Below are 20,684 nucleotides of genomic sequence, written 5' to 3' on the forward strand. Positions count from 1 at the left end.
AAGGGAGACTAATCAGATACGTTCATGCTGGAGTGACTGCAGTTCAGAGCTAGGCCAGAAGGAGTAGCCCAGAACCAAGAGCTGTGCTCACACTACAGTGGCCACCAGCCATGTGTGATTGAGATGGGCTGTCTGTATAACTACACACTGCATTTCTCAGGTAGTATGGAAAAAAGAAGGGAGGCCAGGCGTGGTGGCTCATACTTGTGATCCCAGGACTTCAAGACCAGCCTGGGGAACATAGTGAGACCTCATCTCTACAGAAAATTAAAACTCAGCCAGGTGTGGTGGCTCATGCCTGTACTCCTAGCACTTTGGGAGGCTGAGGTGGGCGGATCACCTGAGGTCAGTAATTCGAGATCAGCCTGGCCAACATGGCGAAACCCTGTCTCTACTAAAAATACAAAAATTAGCCAGGCATGGTGGCACGTGCTTGTAGTCACAGCTACATGGGAGACTGAGGCAGGAGAATTGCTTGAATCCAGGAGGTGGAGGTTGCAGTGAGCCGAGACTGCACCACTACACTCTAGCCTGGGCAACAGAGTGAGACTCCATCTAAAAAAAAAAAAAATAGGCTGGGCGCAGTGGCTCACGCCTGTAATTCCAGCACTTTGGGAGGCCGAGGCGGGTGGATCACAAGGTCAGGAGTTCAAGACCAGCCTGACCAACATGGTGAAATCCTGTCTCTACCAAAAATACAAAATTAGCAGGGCATGGTGGCATGTGCCTGTAATCGCAGCTACACAGGAGGCTGAGGCAGGAGAATTGCTTGAACCTGGAAGGCAAAGGTTGCAGTGAACCGAGATTGTGCCACTGCACTCCAACCTGGGCAACAGAGTGAGACTCTGTCTCAAAAAAAAAATATATATATATATCTATGTAAAATTAGCCAGGTGTAGTGGCACGTGCCTGTGGTCTTAGCTACCTGGGAGGCTGAGGTGGGAGGATTGTTTGAGCCTAGAAGGTTGAGGCTACGCAGTGATCTGTGATCATACCACTGCACTCCAGCCTGGGTGGGAGAGTGAGACTTTATCTCAAAAACAAAAACAAAATCCTCTGGCAAAACTGACAAAGAAAAAGAGAGAGGACATAAATCACCAATATCAGGAATAAAAGAGAGAAAATCACCACCATAGACCCTATAGACATTAAAAGGATAATAAGAAAATTCCACAACCACATACAGACATTTGACAACTTAGATAGAATGAGCCAGTTCCCTAAAACCCATAAATGACCATAATTTACTCAAGATGAAATAGATAACCTGAATATCCTATAATAAAGAAATTGAATTCACAGTTTAAAATCTTCTGAAAAAGAACTCTCCAGGCCAAGATACTGTCGCCGGCAAATTCTACCAAACACTTAAAGAGAAGCACAATTCTACACAGTCTCTTCCAGAAAATAGAAGAAGGAACATTTCCCAATTCATTTTCTGAGGCCAGCATGACCCTGATACCAAAATCAAGCAAAAACAGCACCAGAAAAACCTACAGACCAATACCTCTCATGAACACGAACACAAAAATCTCTGATGGATATGATTTGCTAATATTTTGTATATATATAAATACATCCCTTGGCCAGGTGTAGTGGCTCACGCCTGTAATCCCAACACTTTGGGAAGCTGAGGCAGGTGGATCACCTGAGGTCAGGAGTTCGAGACCAGCCTGGCCAACATAGTGAAATCTCGTCTCTACTAAAAAAATACAAAAATTAGCCAGGCGTGGTGGGCGCGTACCTGCAGTCCCAGCTACTTGGGAGGCTGAGGCAGGAGAATCGCTTGAACCCAGGAGGCGGAGGTTACAGTGAGCCGAAATCACGCCACTGCACTCCAGCCTGGGCCACAGAATAAGACTTCATCTCAAAAAATAAATAAAATAAAAAATAAATACATACATCCCAAAGAAATGATGTTTACTCCAGAAGTGCAGAGCTGATTCAATATTCAAAAATCTTAGCCTGAGCAACACAGCAAAACTCCGTCTCTACTAAAAATACAAAAATTACAGGCATAGTGTTGCATGCCTGTACTCCCAGCTACTAGGGAGGCTGATGTGGGAGGATCACTTGAGCCTGATAGGTGGAGGCTGCAGTGAGCCATGATCATGCCACTGCATTCCAGCCTGGGCCTCAGAGGGATACCCTGTCTCAAATAAAACAAAAACAAAAATAAAAACAAAACAGTCAATATAATCCACCATATTAATAGTCTTAAAAAAAAACACATGATCATATAAATTGCTGCAGAAAAACATTTCATAAAATTCAATATCTTGTAATAATAAAAATTCTCAGGAAACTAGTAAGAGAAGGGAATTTCGTCAGCCTGATAAAGGGTAGCTACAAAAAACCTACAGCTACCCCGATCAAAGTAGCTACAAAAAACCTACGGAATCACTTGAACCCGGGAGGTGGAGGTGCAGTGAGCCAATCAATTTCTCTTTTTTTTCTTTTTTGAGACAGAGTCTCGCCTTGTTGCCCAGGCTGGAGTGCAATGGCGCGATCTCAGCTCACTGAAACCTTCACTCCCGGATTCAAGCAATTCTCTTGCCTCAGCCTTCCGAGTAGCTGGGATTACAGGCACGTGCCACCACGCCCAGCCACAAAAATCAATGTCTTTTTTTTTTTTTTTTCTGAGATGGAGTCTCGCTCTGTCGCCCAGGCTGGAGTGCAGTGGTGCGATCTCGGCTCATGCCATTCTCCTGCCTCAGCCTCCTGAGTAGCTGGGACTACAGGCGCCCGCCACCTCACCTGGCTAATTTTTTGTATTTTTAGTAGAGACAGGGTTTCACCGTGTTAGCCAGGATGGTCTCGATCTCCTGACCTCGTGATCCGCCCGCCTCGGCCTCCCAAAGTGTTGGAATTACAGGCATGAGCCACCGCGCCCGGCTGCACAAAAATCAATTTCTATATGCCATTTCTATATATTAACAATTAATATTTGGGGCCGGGCGCGGTGGCTCAAGCCTGTAATCCCAGCACTTTGGGAGGCCGAGACGGGCGGATCACAAGGTCAGGAGATCGAGACCATCCTGGCTAACACGGTGAAACCCCATCTCTACTAAACTTGCGTCTATAGTCCCAGCTACTCGGGAGGCTGAGGCAGGAGAATGGCGTGAACCCGGGAGGCGGAGCTTGCAGTCAGCTGAGATCCGGCCACTGCACTCCAGTCTGGGCGACAAAGCAAGACTCTGTCTCAACAAAAACAAAAACAAAAACAAAAAAAAACAATTAATATTTGGGAACAAAAAAATATTAATACCATTTATAATAGCTCCAAAATTGTTTTAATATCTAGGTATACATCTAACAAAATATGTACAGGAGCTATATGTTGAACATATTGGGTTAAAAGAATATATAAAAGTTGCTTTTACTACTTTTTCTTAAAGAGATGTAAGATGTAGTCTCATTCTGTCACCCAGGCTGGAGTACAGTGGCACCATCGTGGCTCACTGCAGCCTTGACCTCCTAGGCTCAAGTGATCCTCCTGCCTCAGCCTTCTGATTAGCTAGGACTACAGGTACAAGCCACTGTACACAGCTATTCACTAATTTTTCACTGTGATTACTATGAAAATAAATTACATATGTGACTCACATAGATTTCTATTGGGCAGCACTGGCCTAGCTTTCCTAGGGAGATTAGTCACAGCAGGGCATGCTGGGAGTGATATATACCTGGAACACAGCATGCCAGGAGCAACTGTGTGCTTAAGGCAAGACATGCCGGGAACAGTCAAGACTTTACATTGGGTGCACTATGGGGAGCTTCTCTTAGAAAGATGCTAGGAGTGACTGTGCAACCTCAGAGCAGAGCATGCTGGGTGGGAGCCCTTGTGCCCTCAGAGCAAGGTATGCCACGAGGAAGCCCTCTTGGACAAACCAGGCCATGCAGAGGATGTGGAAAGGACCCATGTGAACAGCTGGACATGAAGAGAACTATCCTAGGAGGCCCAACCAGAGGACAGCAGGACTTGACTACCCCTCAGAGCAGCGCATGCTGGGAGCAACAGGCCCTCTGGATGGGGCATGCTGAGAAGGAGCACAGGGCTGGACAGAGGGGGCAGGCGGGAGGCTGGTACCTGTCCTTGCCCGTCTCACCCCGGAAGAGGTCGTCAAATTGCTGCATGCGGCCGGGAGAGACGGCATATGCTTCCATGTTGGGGAACACCAGGCCCGCCCGCTGGATCACACGCACGAGGCTGCCCTGGGGCTTCTGCATTTTGCTCGGGGGCCCCCAGAAGATGAACACGGTTTCAGGGGTCCGGTTGACAAACTCCTGGGGCCTCCTCAGCACGCGGAACACACTGGAATGGGCCACGACGCGGTAGGTGGTCTTGTTGCCCACATCAGCTGAGTAGCCAGTGGTGGGCGCATCGTTCATGCGGATTGTACATTCAGCCCGCTCGATCTCAGGGCCCAGCTTGGTGCCCAGCAGGTGGCTGGAGCTGCTGACAATCACACACTGGTGGCACCGAGAGGGCAGCGTCTGGGGGACAAGGAAAGTCAACATTATCACGGCCACTCTGTGCTGGGCCCTGTGCTCCATACATCCAGGCCTCCAGGACCCAGGAATTGTTATGCCCATTTTAAAGAAAGGGAAACGGAGGCCCGTTCATTCAACGTTCAACACACATTGATAGCAAGCTGGTTAATGGCCAAGTCCTGGGGCAGAGCAAGGAGCAAAACAGATCAGGCTTCTGCCTTCAAGAAACAGGTGGAGAGACAGATAAGAATGCACATAATACATGCCAGGAAAAAAAAAAGAAAACAGTGGCAAATGGCTAGGCACGGTGGCTCACGCCTGTAATCCCAGCACTTTGGGAGGCCGAGGCAGGCAGATCACTTGAGGTCAGGAGTTTGAGACCAGCCTGGCCAATATGGTGAAACCTCATCTCTACCAAAAAATACAAAAATTAGCTAGGCGTAGTGGCGCGTGCCTGTAATCACAGCTACTCAGGAGGCTGAGGCACCAGAATTGCTTGAACCTGGAGGTAGAGGTTGCAGTGAGCCTAGATTGCACCACTGCATTTAAGCCTGGGTGACAGAGCAAGACTCTTGTTGAAAGAAAGAAAGGAAAGAAGGAAGAAAAGAAACAAGGAAAGGAAAGAAGAAAGAAAAAAAAAAGAAAGGAAATGAAAGAGGGGAAAAGGAAAGGAAAAGAGAGGAGAGGAGAGGGAGAAGGGGAGGGGGAGAGGGGGAGAGGGGAGGGACGGGGGAGTGGGAGGGGGAGAGGGAAAGGGGAGGGGAAGGGGGAGAGGAGAGGGGAAGGGAGGGGAAACAGGGGCAAGTGACCAAAGAGCAACTGCCGCCGGAGCTACTTTAGAAAGGTGGCCTGGAAGTCCAGGTGCGGCGGCTCATGCCTGTAATCCCAGCACTTTGGGAGGTCGAGGCGGGCAGATCACCTGAGCTCAGGAGTTCAAGACAAGCCTGACCAACATGGAGAAACCCCATCTCTACTAAAAATACAAAATTAGCAGGGCGTGGTGGCACATGCCTGTAATCCCAGCTACTAGGGAGGCTGAGGCAGGAGAATCGCTTGAACCTGGGAGGCAGACGTTGCGGTGAGTCGAGATCACACCACTGCACTCCAGCCTGGGCAACAAGAGTGAAATTCGGTCTCAAAAAAAAAAGAATCTAATTTGGGAAAGGAATCTAACATAACTGACACCATCCTGTTTCTGACCTCACAATCTAACCACCCTTGCTCATTCCTATCCATAGACTAAACTAACCATGAGAGGAATTTATTTTATAGTTTAACTCTAAAGCAAAGATGATAACAGCCCCTTCTCAAAACTGAACTCTACCTTGTTTGGGAACTAAAAATGCCTTTGTGAAGTTAATAAAAGGCCACAAGGTAACAACTGAGATAGAGGCCTGGACTCTGCTAGGATATAGGTATAGTAAAAATCATTTGCTTTACTTATTTTCCTTTTCCTTTGTCCTATATGCATGATTGCCTCCATATAGTCAGTTCGATAGAAGGTGGTCAGTAATAATTGATTATCTCACCCCCCGCATATCTTTCTGTCAAGCTGTAGGCATAAACTATAACCAGTCATTATCTCTTAGCTTGCTTTTCTGCTAAGATATAGCTATAGTTGAATTATAACCAGTCATTGTTTCTTAATTTGCTTTTTAAAATATAGATAACATCATTGTTGTTTTTAACATAGATAACATTGTTATTGTAAAACCTGAGTGTTTGAGGTTTTTTTTTTTTTTTTGAGACGGAGTTTCACTCTTGTTGCCCAGGCTGGAGTGCAATGGCACAGTCTCGGCTCACTGCAACCTCTGCCTCCTGGGTTCAAGCAATTCTCCTGTCTTAGCCTCCCGAGTAGCTGGGATTACAGGCATGTACCACCACACCCGGCTAATGTTGTATTTTTAGTAGAGACGGGTTTCTCCATGTTGGTCAGGCTGGTCTTGAACTCCTGACCTCAGGTGATCTGCCTGCCTCAGCCTCCCAAAGTGCTGGGATTACAGGCATGAGCCACTGAGCCTGGCCTGAGATATTTTTCAGACCTTTCAATCTGGTAGACCAATGGATGCCAACCAGACCAGTGACCCATGGCCCCCACCCAGGAACTGACTCAGTGGGTGAAGACAGTTTCAGCACCCCTATGATTTCATCCCCAACCATTCTCTAGTTCCCCTGCCTGCCAAACTATCCTTAAAAAAACCCTAGCTTCCAAATTCTGGGGGAGGCACATTTGAGAAATAATCCCTTGTCTCCTCACTTGGCTGGCCCTGCGATTGTTAAACTCTTTCTCTGCTGCAACACCTGCAGTCTCAGTGTATTGGTTTTTTCTGGGCAGCAGGCAAGAAGAATCTGTCCAGCTGTAACAGAAACGCCTCTCTGAGCTGAGATATGAAGAATGAAGAAGGACCACCTAGGGAAACATATTCAAGGCAGGAGAAACAGCCAGCACAAAGGCTCCAATGTGGAAATAAAGGTGGTACATTGAAAACCAAAAGAAGGCTATTCAATTGGGTCAGAGTCAACAAGTGGGAGAACAGAAGGTCACGAAGTGGAGAAGTGCAGTGCCAGGATTTGAACCCAAGTCTATGTTACCACAGATCCCCAGCTCTCCAAAGTGGACATCTTCCAAAAAGCACCCACGACATTTCCACCACACCCAGAAACAAGAACCACCTTGTTATTAAGGAAGGTATGAAAGCCACTCTGGGGCTGTTTCTCCATGGCTGAAATGAATGGGTTGGAACCACATGCTCTCTGGGGCCTATTTTTTGCCCATGGAATTCCCATTCACCCTTTAAGGCTAAGCTCAAATGCCACCTCCCCCAAGGCAGCCTTCCCTGAGCCCTTACTCCAAGATCCAGCAACACATCCCACGTACCTCGACTGGCGCTTCCACTTTTCTGAGTGCTAGTTTTTTTGGCTTCCCCTGTGATGCTGGAAGCACTGCAAGCCAGGCTCTGTCTCTCCTTTCCACATCACCCACACTCAAGCTGTCCCATTTTATTCCTCTTTCAAGGGTTCTTAGGGTAGAGAAAGACTCACTTAGGTGTTAACCTGTCTCCAAACACCTGCTAATGTGCCCCTTCCTAGTGAGGGTATGTCCAGATCCTGGGCTCTACACTCTGCATGCAAAGGCCCTGAAGAAAATATAGGAGGGTCAGTGAGGAAGGAGAAAGAGGTACTACAGGGTGAACCCCAGAAATACAACCTGAATTTCATTGCTACCCAAGGCCAACAGAAGTCTCCAAGAATGACTTTGGCCTTTCTCTGCAGCTGCAACTTAGCAGGGGGTAGGAAAATACCATCCTCTTCCTTCCCTCACTCTGTAGCCTTAGACAAATGACTTCACCTCTCTGAGCCTTGGCTACTCCATCTCACCAAGGGAGATAATAATGCTGCCCTCACAGGGTTTGTCTGAGGAAGATTACTGGTGATCAAAGTGCCTGGCACATACAGGCACTTGATAAAGGGCAGCTGGTATTATTAATGCTTTTGTGTTGTCAAATGTCCCAGTGTTCTGCTCCCAAGCCTGTGTGGGCTTCCCCAGCAGAGACAGAGAGCAGTGAAAACAGAAACACATTCTCCAAAGGATTCTGATTCAGGAGATGGTAGGATATTAGCAATAAGCGTGGGGACTTGGAGAGAACTGAGGCCCAGACAGGGGCAGTGCCCTTATCCAAGGTCACACAGCAAGCAGAGAGCTGAAATCACTGGAGGGAGGGCCTTGACTCCCAGGGTCCACCTTTCCTTTAGGAAAGAAGAGGTGGAGGGAGTGGTGATGCTGGGCAGTGGAAAGGAGCTCCCAGGGAGCTCCCCAAAGTGGCTGAGCTACCTTGTTGCCGAGAATGGGGACATAGCCGTCGGTGATGCTCCACTTCTTGAGGTTGACAGGTCGGTGGCTACGGCCCCGCAGGGAGCCATAATGGAAGACCTCATTGGCACTGTTGGAGCTGTAGAGGATGAGGATGGTGATGAGGGCAAAGAGGATCACGAACACTGCTGACCGCTGCTCCTGGAGAGAGGAGAGGCCAGTGAGGGCCCAGCTGCCGAGCAGGCTCAGCACCCACCTCCTTGCCACCTACTGTGCCTGGTTAACTCCTGCTTTTTGCTGCAGACCAGTTCTGGCACTACTTCCTCCAGGAAGGCCTCCTTCAGCCGCCTCAGTCTCCCCATCACAACACTGATCACACTGCATTCAAACTCCCATCCCTCCAATTAGACCGTGAGCTCTGGGACTGGGCTGGCCTTGCTCCTCACTGTATCCCAGATCCCAGGGCAGGGCTTGGAAGATGGAAGGTTCTCAGGGAGGGTTTGCTGGACTGGATTGAATACGTCAGGATTCCTTACAGCTGCTGCTAAGGGGATGTCTAGAGACAGGTGGGACATCTGAGTGAGAGGGTCTAGGTCTTCCCCCAACAGTAGCTCTCCAATGTACTGCCTCTAGCTCCAAGTTTATCCTTTTTGTCTGCTCTGTGGAAATGGATCTGAGCCCTTTTAATGTTTTCCCTTGTCAGTTAGCTGCATATTAAGCTTTGTGAGTAGAGGGTGCTGGACAGACACTGCAGGAGGAAAAGCATTTGCTTCTTGGTTCTGGTAGGCTTTCTAGGGAGGGTCCTTCAGTGCACACGGCCTCTCCAGTAAGGGCATCTTACCCACTGCCCAGAGGACAGCAGTGCCAGCAAGTCAGGCACATTGCCTTTGGCTCGTGCTGTGATCACAGCTTCTCCAAAGTCCAGCTCCTACAGTGCACTCAACCACCTGTAGCACCTGCAGGCTGGCGGCTTCCCCTCCCCAGGCCAGTTCTGTACTGGAGCCATCCAGTAGGCCACAGCTGGGCCTTTTTCAGCAAGGCCCGGATCTCAGTCTTTATGGGGGCAGGGGTGCTCCTTATACTAATATCTGCTATTGCTGTATTCCTCAGAATTCTAATCCCTTGTTACTCCAGTGTCCTATTATAGCCAATAATTTTTTGCATTCAACTTTCCTGTTTAATCACTGTGTAGTTTCTTTCTCCTGATTAGACTCAAATTAATACAACCACCCCATCCCATTTCCAAACCTCAGGCTCCACCAAGGCTGCAGTGGATCCTAAGGAAGGGGCATGCAGGGCCAGCCATGTAGTAAGTGCTTAGGAAAGCATGAATGAATGAAAGAACAATGGGGAACCCTGACATTCTCAGGGTCATGCTCGAGCTGTATCACCTTTGATCAGTGCACCCTCGCCCCATTTCCTGCTCACCTCCAGCTGCCCACCCCTCTTTCCTGCACAGCACTCCACAGTCACCTCGGCTAGTCCTGACCATCACAGACAGACTGTCAGGCCTGGGAGGGCAAAACTGACCCTGGGGCCAGGAACAGGCAGGAGCTTGCCCTAAGCCACTTAGAAGATCAGTGGCCAAAGCAGGGCTTAAACCTGGGTCTCCCAGGCATGGGTGGCTTCTTGAGGGGAAGAAGAGACTCACGGTAGCTGGGGTCTGGGACAGGTCCAAAGGAACCCGTTCCATGGAGGGAAGTGAGAGGCTCAATGGGGTTAAGAAATGAAGGGAGACTTACTTTGTTGCTACTCATTTCTCTCCGGCGTCTGCTGAAGGGTAGGTGTCGGCGTCCTGTAGGTGGCCCTGGGGGCAGGGATGTGGGTTCACATCTGCAAGCCACCAGAAAGGGTTATCATGGCTTCAGTGTCCTCCTTGGGGTCCAGCAAGCCAAAGGCTACACCTTCTCTGCCCCCCACTAGTTCTTCTACGCACCCAAAACTTTAAGGCTCAGGACTGTATCCATTTTGCAGATGGAGACACTGAGGGCCAGAAAGGCCAGGAATCTGTCTGAGGTCATACAGCCTGGTGGCAGCAGAGCCCTGCCTATTCTCTTTGAGCAGGGGCCTTCCCACACCCAGGCAGCTGGCAGGGCCAAAGCTGGCTCCCCTGCTGGAGGACCTGACCTCCACGTGGGCAGCAGGATCCCCATTCACACCCTGCTCTAAATTCTGCCTTGGGCCCCTGTGGCGTCAGAATAAAACAATACCTCTTGTAGGCCCCCAAACTCTTCTGCTCTGACTGCCTCTCAGGTTGGCCTGGAACGCCCTCCCTCCTACGGCCTTCTGACTCCCACTCATCCTCCAAGCCTGGCATGGACCAGGAACTCCCCTGGGTCCTCCCGTCCCCCCAGGCTAACAGCTGCCTGCAGGGTACAGCCCACCCAGGTCCTCACTCAGTTTTCCCTGTGCCTCCACAGCCACGAATATGCAGGAATACTACTGAATGAACTAATGCATTAACAAGTAGGATCTCTCGGGGGCTAAGGGCACAGACTCAAGTCTGAGAGGCTCGGTTCGAGTCCAGGTTCGGCAGTCTCTGCCAGGGCTGACTCATCTGTCAAATGGCTGTGATCACAGTCTCAGGGGGTGGCTGGGGGGCCTCTGAAAGACCTGGCAGTGAGGAGGCCGGCCCAGTTCTGCTCCGCACACCCCAATCGCTCCCTCTCCCACCACCCAAAACTCAGCTCCTTTCCAGACTTCCACTTCCCCACCTGTGAAAGGGAAAATGTACTGTGTCCAGCCTACCTCCAGCAGACAGGCCAGGGGGCAGGGCGGGCAGGAGTGCAGAGGGAGGAAACTGGGGCTTAGGGGACCCTCCTCAGTTCCATCACCTCCTCCAGGGGCCTCTCAGTTTCTGTCACTCTCTGAGCCCTTTGACCTAGCCGTTGTTTACTCCTACACGGCCACCATGAAGAGCCAGAGAACCTCGTGCCAGAGGAGGCTTGGCACACACACCTCCCTCCTGAATGGTTAGATCCTGGCCCCGCCCCCTCCCCAACCCCGCCCCCTCTCCATGGGAGCCCCCCCTCATCCCAAGTTCGGTTTCAGGTTTCTCCAGCGCCGGCCCTTCACAGCCAGTCAGGGAGACCCAGACTCCCATCTAGTCCAGACCCCGCGGTACACAGCAGAAAATGGGGCTTCATCAGAAGCGAGGAGAGGCTTATTCTTGTCCTCACAGACCATTAGAGCAAAAGACAGGAGTCCAGAATCCTGGGGTGGCCCCATCAGCCCTGAGACCTTGGCATTCAAGGCGCCCAGGGGTCCAGCCACCTCTATCTTATTACGCGTGGCCACCCTTTCCTGCGGATGCCCTCTGCCCGCCCCCTACTTTCCCACCTTTGCCCGAGCTGTGCCCTCAGCCAGGACTAGCGTCCCCCTGGTCCGCCCCGTCACAATCCTGCTCTGAGAAGGCCATGGTCAGTACAGCATGTCAGGTGCCCGTGCGAATTCCGGTTTCACCACTTACTGGCTGGGGGGCCTCGAGCAAGCCATGTGACCTCTCTGAGCCTCAGTTTCCTCATCTGTGAAATGGGAACAATAAGAGTCGGTAACTCAGGGGGTTGTTGGAAGGATTCAAGCAGATGTGGCAAGGGACACGCGGGGCTTGAAAGTGCTCCCACATTGGCCGGGCACGGTGGCTCACGCCTGTAATCCCTGCACTTTGGGAGGCCGAGGTGGGCAGATCACCAGGTGAAGAGATCGAGACTATCCTGGCCAACATGGGGAAACCCCATCTCTACCAAAAATACAAAAATGAGCCGGGCATGGTGGGGGGTGCCTGTAGCCCCAGCTACTCCAGAGGCTGAGGCAGGAGAACCACTTGAACCCGGGAGGCGGAGGTTGCAGTGAACCGAGATGGTGCCACTGCACTCCAGCCTGGCGACAGAGCGAGACTCTGTCTCAAAAACAAAAATAAATAAAATAACATAAAGAAAGAAAAGAAAGTGCTCCCACAATGCCAACAGCTGTTAGTCTTGCGGTTAATCACTGTTCAAGTCCCGCCTCTCCAGTGTGTCAGTGAAACACTCCTCCCCTGACCCCAGTGCGGCGACTTTCCCGGAACATCAAGGAATATGTGTGGGAATACGTTCTAAGCATCACCCACGCGCTGAATCAAGGCAACGCATGGTAGGAGCCCTTGTTGCCCATTTCACAGATAAGGAGACTGAGGTTCAGCGAGGCAAAGCGCCTTGCGGGGCCGCGCAGAGCCGGCTTGAGAGCCTTGTTTACAGGCTTGTTTACAGGGAGCAGCCCAGGGCTGAGCCTGACTTCGTCTCCCTGGAGGATCCCCCTCGGCTGGAACGGGTCAGAGGCCATGGAGTGTGTGCCCAGGACGTGGCTCGGCACCGGCACCGGGGCGGGGGTCTGGGGGCCTGTTGAGGAGCGGCTTGCTCAGGCTGGGGAGGCGGCAGCCTCGATCGCTGGCCCAGGAGCATAGACTCAGCCCAAGGCTGGACGTGCAGGCGAGCTGAGCAGGAGCCGAGGGTGGGGGCCACACCCTGCCCTCTGTTTGGGGGTTTTCCTTCTTCCAGCCCCGGGAGTCCTCCCGCAGATCGGGACGCCCCCACGAACCCGCGAGGGAGGAGGGCTCCAGGGAGAAGGGGGAGGGGGGCTCCTAATTCCGAGACGATGGGGGACGCCGAACCCATGGGTCCGCCTGGTGGGGGGCTCACCCAGCGCGCCCCTCGCGCCAACCCCCTCCCCAACTCCTGCACTCCGGGGGTCCGGAGCCCTAACCCCAGCTGGGAAGAAAAGAGAGGCAGGACCGCTGACGGGGTAGTCGGTGGCAAGAGGCCCAGCGGACCCCGCGACAGCCCCTGGGCGCGAGGACCGGGACCTCGGGGCGCAGCTACCAAGAGGGAAGGGGTCTAGGGGTGCCGCCGGGGGCCCCGCAGCCATCCCTATGCCCGGCGATTATCGATCTCCTCTCCGGGCGCCCTCCGCCCCAGCCCCCGCCCCCGCCCCCGCGACCAGCTCCCGTTCGGCGCCTGCTCACCTCCGGCGGGGAGCGCCCGGCCCCCCGCGGCCCCCGAACCCCCTCACATGGCGCCGGGAGCCGAGCGCCGGGGTCCGCGCTCCTCAGGCCGCCCAGGCCCCGCCGCACCCGCGGCCCGCCGGGTCCTAGCGCCGCCGTCACAACCCGGCCCGGGCCTGGGAGGTGGGCGGAGCCTCGGGGCCGCGGGTGGCTCCGCCCACGGGCGATGCCGGCTGGGGAGGGAAAAGGGAGGCGAACCCGGGAGCCGCCCCCGCGTGAGTGCCTCGGTCATCCCACTGGGCAGCCCGGGGTGACCACCAAAATACAACAGCCTTTCGGCTCCCTGTAGTGTGGAGCAGGCCCACTTCTAGCTCCTTATTGCCACCATGACCCCGGATGGGGAAACTGAGTTCCGGAGCACGGTGTGCTTGGACTCAGTGGAGTTTATCCCTGGGCTCCCCACCAAGGGCCTTCAGCTCCCTGCCTTGCACCCTGGGCAAGTAGTCACCTGGGCAAACTCAGGGTTCACCCTCAGATTCAAGTTCCGCTCTGCCATTCGCCAGCTGCGCGGCCTTAGGGCATAACTTTCCTTCTCCCTGCCTCTGGAAAATAGGGAGAAGGACAACTTCACACAGCTGGAAAAACTTAAAATGTTCCTTCTTATAATTACCAGGACATCCATGACATCACTCTACGTGATAGGGAAAAATAACTTAAGTAGCTATTGCTAGGGGACTGCTTAAGTTAAGGCACAGCCTGCCGAAGTGCAGGAGGAGGCTGTTAAAATGAAGGATGCGGGCCAGGAGCGGTGGCTCACGCCTGTAATCTCAGCACTTTGGGAAGTCGAGGCAGGTGCATCACCTGAGGTCAGGAGTTTCAGACCAGCCTGGCCAACATGGAGAAACCCCGTCTCTACTAAAGATACAAAATTTGCCTGGCGTGGTGGAGCACGCCTGTAATCCCAGCTACTCCGGAGGCTGAGGCAGGAGAATCGCTTGAACCTGGAAGGCAGAGGTTGCGGTAGGCTGAGATCGCGCCATTGCACTTCAGCCTGGGCAACAAAAGCGAAACTCTGCCTCAAAACAAAAAAACCCAAAAAAACAAAACAAACAAAACCAAAAGGAAGGGTGCAGGTCAGTATGCCTTGGCAGGAAAGCATGGCCGGGATATTTACAGGATATTTACGTGAAGAAAGCAAGTTAAAGAACTGCCAGCCAGGCCCAGTGGCTGTAATCCCAGCACTTTGGGAGGCTGAGGCGGGTGGATCACTCGAGGTCACGAGTTAGAGACCAGCCTGGCCCACATGATGAAACCATCACCACCCCCTTCCCCCGCCACCCCAGCCTCCCGTCTCTATTAAAAATACACAAATTAGCGAGGCGTTGTGGCGGGCCCTTGTAATCCCAGCTACCCCGGAGGCTGAGGCAGGAGAATCGCTTGAACCCAGGAGGCAGAGATTGCAGTGAGCCCAGATCATGCCATTGCACTCCAGCCTCCAGCCTGGGCAACAAGAGCTAAACTCTCTCTCTCAAAAAAAAAAAAAAAAAAAAAGAACTGTCTTGGAAACAAAGTCCTAAACATTTGCATTCCACAGCTGAGTAAACATGCCCTAGAGAAATTCTTGCAGATGTGCCCAAGGAGGTTCATAGCAGCATCGCTTGAAATAATACAAAACAGGGAAAAACCCCAAATATCCATCAACAAGAGAATGGAATTGTTTTACACAATGGAAGGTTCACACTGTGGAATAATACGTAACAGGGTAAAATGAATGATCTACAATTATATGGATGAATCTTAGAGACACAAGGAGTGAAAAAGAGGTCTGGGAAGATGAGTAAAAACTACACAATAGAGGCTGGGCACAGTAGCTCACGCCTGTAATCTCAGCAGTTTGGGAGGCGCAGGCAGGCAGATCACTTGAAGTCAGGAGTTCGAGACCAGCCGGGCCAACATGGTGAAACCCTGTCTCTATTAAAAATACAAATAAATTAGCCGGGTGTGGTGGCACGTGCCTACTTGGAACATGCTACTTAATCCCAGCTACTTGGAAGGCTGAGGCAGGAGAATCACTTGAACCTGGCAGGTGGGAGGCAGAGGTTGCATTGACCAAGATCACACCACTGCACTCCAGCCTGGGCAACAGAGTAAGATTCCATCTCAAAAAAAGTAAAAAAATAAAAAAATAAAAGCAAAGTCAAGAACAATGGTGGAGGAATCAAAGAGGTATGCAAGTTAAAACAGTGGTCTTTAAGTGGGGACTGAGGTCAAGAGGTTCGTGATATTTTTATGCCTTATAACTTTCAAATATGACACCATATCACAATATTTTAAAAGATGAAAAAAATAAGGAAATGCCTTTTGCCTATCACAGTGATTAGTGTTTTTGGTTTTTTGCTTGTTTTTTATTGAGATGAAGTCTCTCTCTGTCACCCAGGCTGGAGTGCAATGGCTCAATCTCGGCTCACTGCAAGCTCCACCTCCTGGGTTCAAGCGATTCTCCTGCCTCAGCCTGCCAAGTAGCTGGGACTACAGGGGCGGGCCACCACACCCAGCTAATTTTTTGTATTTTTAGTAGAGATGGGGTTTCGCCACATTGGCCAAGCTGGTCTCGAATTCTTGACCTCAGGTGATCCGCCTGCCTCAGCCTTCCAAAGTGCTGGGATTACAGGTGTAAGCCACCGCACCCGGCCAGTGATTAGGGTTAATAGTGGTTATTTCTAGAATGATGGGATCTGGGGCTGCTTTTTTTCTTTTGGATTAACTGTATTTTTCCAAAAATTTTAAGATAATGGTCACATTATTATTATTATTATTATTATTATTATTATTATTATTTTGAGACAGAGTTTCACTCTTGTTGCCCAGGCTGGAGTATAATGGTGTGATCTCGGCTCACTGAAACCTCTGCCTCCCAGTTCAAGTGATTCTCCTGCTTCAGCCTTCTGAGTAGCTGGGACTACAGGTGTGTGCCACCACAGTTGGCTAATTTTGTATTTTTAGTAGAGATCACCACGGCTGGCTAATTTTGTATTTTTAGTACAGATGGGGTTTCACCATGTTGGTCAGGCTGGTCTCAAACTCCTGACCTCAGATGATCCATCCGCCTTGGCCTCCCAAAATGTTGGGATTACAGGCATGAGCCACATACCCAGTCCACACAATATTTTTATATTTTTAAAAATGTATTTTTTTTGGCGGTAGCGGTGGCTCTAACCTCTCCTTTGGGAGGCTGGCTGGCAAATCTGAGTCAGGGTGAGACTCATCTAACACAGTGAAACCATACCTAAAAAATACAAAAACTAACCCGAGGCCGAGGTGGCGAACCTAGTCCCAGCTACTCAGGGCTGAGGCAGAAGAATGGCTAAACAGTTGTGAGGAGCTGCAGTGAGCTGAGATCCCAACCACTACACTCAGCCTGAGTGGCACAAGCCCGAACTCCCTCTCCAAAAAAAAGAAATAGGCGGTGGTGGCTCAAGCCTGTCCCAGCACTTTGGGAGGCCGAGGCGGATCAGTCAGGAGGTCCCGAAGCCATCTAGCTAACATGGTGAAACCCCGTCTCTACTAAAAATACAAAAAGCAGCGGGCGTGGTGAGCCTGTAGTCCCAGCTACTCGGAGGTGAGGCAGAATGGCCTGAACCTGGGAAGCGAGACTTACAGTGAGCCGAGATGGCCCTGCACTCAGCCTGGTGAGCCTGGCCAGCGAGACTCCGTCTCAAAAAAAAAAAAAAAAAAAAAAAATATATATATATATTTTAATTTCTAAAAACAGCACAATATATGGCATGGTTTTGCTGGCTTTTTTTTTCGAAGTCTTGCTCACCCAGGCTGAAGTCTGATGGCTCGCTCGCAATAACTCCGCCTCCATTCACCTCAACGATAACTGGAGTTCAACTTTCCAGCTCAAGCCCGGCTAATTTATTATTTTCGAGAACGAGGTTTCGTTCAACTTCAGGACAATGCTGTTTCATCCACCTACTCGGCACCTCTTCAAAGGATCAACCACCATATACTTTTAAAATTATACAACTACGCATGGTATTTGTAAATGCACACAGAAGGTGTCTGGAAGGGCCCACTAGGACTCCACCTGCAGTTGATTCCCTGTTGAAGTGAAGGTGGGTCAGGACCGTTGGGAGCTGCCTTCACTTTTCCCTTTATAAACTTGCAGGTTGTTTGCGTTGTACTTATATGGGAAGCCTTAATAACACTTTGTTTCCAATTAAAACAAAAGTCAGCAGTCCGCCAGGGGACAGCCTTTAGGCAGTACAGGCGCTGCCCAGCAGGCAGGGAGGGGGTGGCCCACAAGGGTGGGTTTGAGGCTTCCTGTCCCTGGTGCCCACCTCCATCCGCTTCCTGAGCCTCAAACCAAGCCCTACCCATGGCCTTCCTAGGTCGCTGACCCCGCCCTACAAGCGACAGGATGGAAAACCACGGAGTGGGGGCAGGGCGATCAGGCAGGAGGCCTGATGAACTGGACTTCTGAGGACTCAGAGGAACACCTCTAGCCCAAGGCCACCCAGGGGGTTGGGGGCTGAACCAGGGAAGGAAACATCCTGTCCCCAGCCCTTCTCACTAACCCAGGCCAGTGACCCAAATCAAACACCCAGAAGTGAGAGGGTGCTTCGGCCCTGCTCCTGGACGGCATCTGGACGTGGAGCTGCCCGTCCGGCCTGCCATGTCTCTGGGCCCAGGCTCGCTCCAGCAGGATTTGCTTCAGGCCTGGCTTCCCTTCTTGAGCCTCAAGAACGACAGCAACCATCTCAATAATAGTAATAACAAGGATGAGAAACAGAACGGCTCACTCTGTGCCAGGCACTTTGCAAACACACCTCATTGAATCCTTAAGGTGGCCTATGAGTTGGATATTGAGGTTAACCCACTTTCCAGAGGGAGAAACTGAGGTTCGGAGAACACGCAGGTGGCAGGGCTGTTTCCACTAGGCCTGCCTGTTTAGTAACCACAGATGTGTTCTACACGGAAGCCTTGGGCCTGTGAGAGCCAGGCCAGGCCACGCCAGGACGTTCCTGCACGGTGGCTGTGGCCAGTCCTCGTGGGCCTCCCCCGCAGCCGTTCCCCCACGGTCTGGGAGAGCTGGCCTCTGCTCCGACCCTTCCTGCCCCAGGGGTAGGAGAGACCCGTGTACCCCCCTGCTTCCTGACCCTTAGCAAACTTCTTTGAGCTGTTAGGATTTTTCTCTTCCATGGTATTCTGGAAAGAGCCCTAAGAGCCCCCCTCACCTGCCCCAGCTCCCAATTCAAAGAAACCAAGATCAAAGGCCAGAGAGAGAACAGAACTTGCCCAAGACTCCGCAGCGGGTCCTGGGCAGAGCCAGGCTACGAGCCAGACCTGAGGACTCTGGCCTGTCTCCCTCTGGGCTTTTGCCTAGGGGAGGGGCTTCTGGAGAGGAGAGGCCTGTGAGAGCGGCAGGTAGGTGGGGACCTGCACACAGGGCCTGCTCCATAGCCTAGGACCTGGGCTTCTGGCCAGAGGGTCTGGAACAAGGAAGTACTGCCTCTTCCCCCACAGAGGCTGGAGAGGGCAGACGGGCCTAGACGAGCCTAGACGCTAGGGCCCACCAGTCCGCCAAAGCCAGATGCTCCTGTCCTCACCTGGGTGTGTGAGGTTTTTCGTTTCATTTTTTCCTTACAAGATGAAGGTGTGTGAACTGTGAGCTGAGCTCTGGGCCTAGCCCCATGGCCCTTCTAAGGAAAAGGCCCCTTAGGACGCCTCCGGGCTGTGAGGCTTACCTGGCTTCTTCTCTGGGTTTGGAGGAAGTAGCGTAGGTCCCTAGCCAGTCTGCAGAGGGGCAAAGGAACCAGGGTATGAACAGGAAGGACAACAGAGGCCCAAAGTGTGGCTGCAGACCCACGTGATCCCGGGGGCTGTGGGGAGGCTCCTGCCCTGGGCTCACCTCAAGGCAGCTGCAGGAACCGCTGTGGCAAAAGCAGAGTCTTCGGTTTCCTGGTCAAGACAGCTTTCAGCAGACCCCGAGCCAGCCACCAGACCTGTCAAGGATCATCTCCGTCTGCCTGAAGGAAGTGACTGACGCATCACTCCTGCCAGGTCACCACCCCTAGAAAGACACAGGATCTGGGCCAACCCAGCAGTAAATACCCCACCCAAGGGCAGAGCCACGTTAGAGGAGCCTGTGTGTCCTGGGCCCAAGGGCTGGGTCAGCCTCTTCCCAGGGGATGAAGGAGGAAGAGAAGGCAGCCTCCCAGGAGTGGGTGGAATTCAAATCCCATCAGAACCAGTGGACCCTGGACCTTGGATACCCAGGAAGAGGCAGGGAGTAGAGAGACAACCTATGTGGCAGGGGCTTCCTGCCATCTGTCACCACGAAGGAAGGGCAGGGCCAGCCGAGGCAGACGAACCCCACGAAAAATGCTGGCTCCACATGTCAAGTGCCTGCTATATCATAAGCCACAGGGACAGTCCACTGTCTGAATCTGTGAGGTGGGGACTATTTTAACCTTTTACAGATGACAAAACAGGCCCAGAGAGGGGCACTAATCTGCCAGGACCCCAACAGCAGAAAGTGGGGCCGGAAAGAAGTCAGGCCTTGACTCCAGGGCACCCCCCCCCAGCCCGGAAACCCCCTCCACCTCCGCCTACCAGGCTCCATCCCTCCCTTACCTCTGCCTGACACCTGTTCAGAGCCCCTCGCTCTGTGCTGTGGCTCCACTGCCAGCCGGCTCCCTGCTTCGCCAGCTCAGGGCTCTCCTCCCCCCCTCCCATTCCTGCAAAAACTTCTGGGTCCATCTGGCACTGGGCAGGGGGAGGCAGGGCACAAAAGCAGTGCTGTGAACCAAGCACCAGGTCTCAGGCCCCTCTGTGAAAGCCAAGGATGGGAGGGAGAGTGTGCCGGGTCACCCAGAGCCCCCGGGACTACTGGCTACATAATTTCTGGGATCCAGTGCAAAATGAAAATGCAAGTCCTCTTGCAAAAAAAAAAAAAAGAAAAAAGAAAAACCTAAGAATTTCAAGTTGGCAACAGTAGAGCATTAGCAGAGGGCCCTGACCCCTGGAACTGGCAGCTAGAACCCCAGGGCTGCATCCCAGCTGACAGCCCGAGGCCCTGGCCCAGTCCTCTGAATCTTCCAGTCCCCAGATGAAGTAGTGATGCCTGGGAGGGGTGATGCCTGGGGGCTCTCTCCAGCCCAAGGGTGCAGGGCTGAGGTCCTCGGGCTCAGCTCTTAGACCTGGTATTGCACCCTGGCCCAGCCGCTCCACAGTCATCCGGCTTCAGCTGAGTGGCCTCAGCTCATCTGTAAATCCGGCTAGCACCGGCCCTCCTCTGAGGATGGCAAGGTTCTGCTGGTAGGTCTTTTCTCCTCACTTTATTTTATTTATTTATTTATTTTTTTGAGACGGAGTCTCACTCTGTCGTCCAGGCTG

The 20,684-nt window shown here is 52.2% G+C and overlaps 1 protein-coding gene across 18 annotated transcripts in view; it reads right to left on the minus strand.

Moving 5' to 3' along the window:
• ST6GALNAC6 (ST6 N-acetylgalactosaminide alpha-2,6-sialyltransferase 6) overlaps positions 1–20,670 on the minus strand; it is a 23,301-nt gene extending 2,631 nt beyond the window's left edge. For 2 of the 18 annotated variants that reach the window (XM_017949976.3, XM_009189106.2), the window contains exons 1-5: positions 13,305–13,450; positions 11,775–11,829; positions 10,048–10,138; positions 8,327–8,506; positions 4,091–4,497 (exon numbers count right to left, since the gene is read on the minus strand). In XM_017949976.3, coding sequence (XP_017805465.1) covers positions 4,091–4,497; positions 8,327–8,506; positions 10,048–10,138; positions 11,775–11,800 — 704 coding nt within the window. In that variant the 5' untranslated portion in view covers positions 11,801–11,829; positions 13,305–13,450. Of the gene's footprint in view, positions 1–4,090; positions 4,498–8,326; positions 8,507–10,047; positions 10,139–11,053; positions 11,244–11,644; positions 11,830–13,304; positions 13,451–13,791; positions 13,886–19,033; positions 19,083–19,197; positions 19,848–19,922 lie in introns of those variants that run through there. The other 16 variants (XM_031654541.1, XM_017949977.3, XM_031654542.1 and 13 more) reach the window with 16 other exon arrangements.
• Between the last annotated feature and the right edge of the window lie 14 nt (positions 20,671–20,684).

Source organism: Papio anubis, chromosome 13 (assembly GCF_008728515.1).
Source record: "Papio anubis isolate 15944 chromosome 13, Panubis1.0, whole genome shotgun sequence".
In the NCBI taxonomy this organism is placed as follows: Eukaryota; Metazoa; Chordata; class Mammalia; order Primates; family Cercopithecidae; genus Papio; species Papio anubis.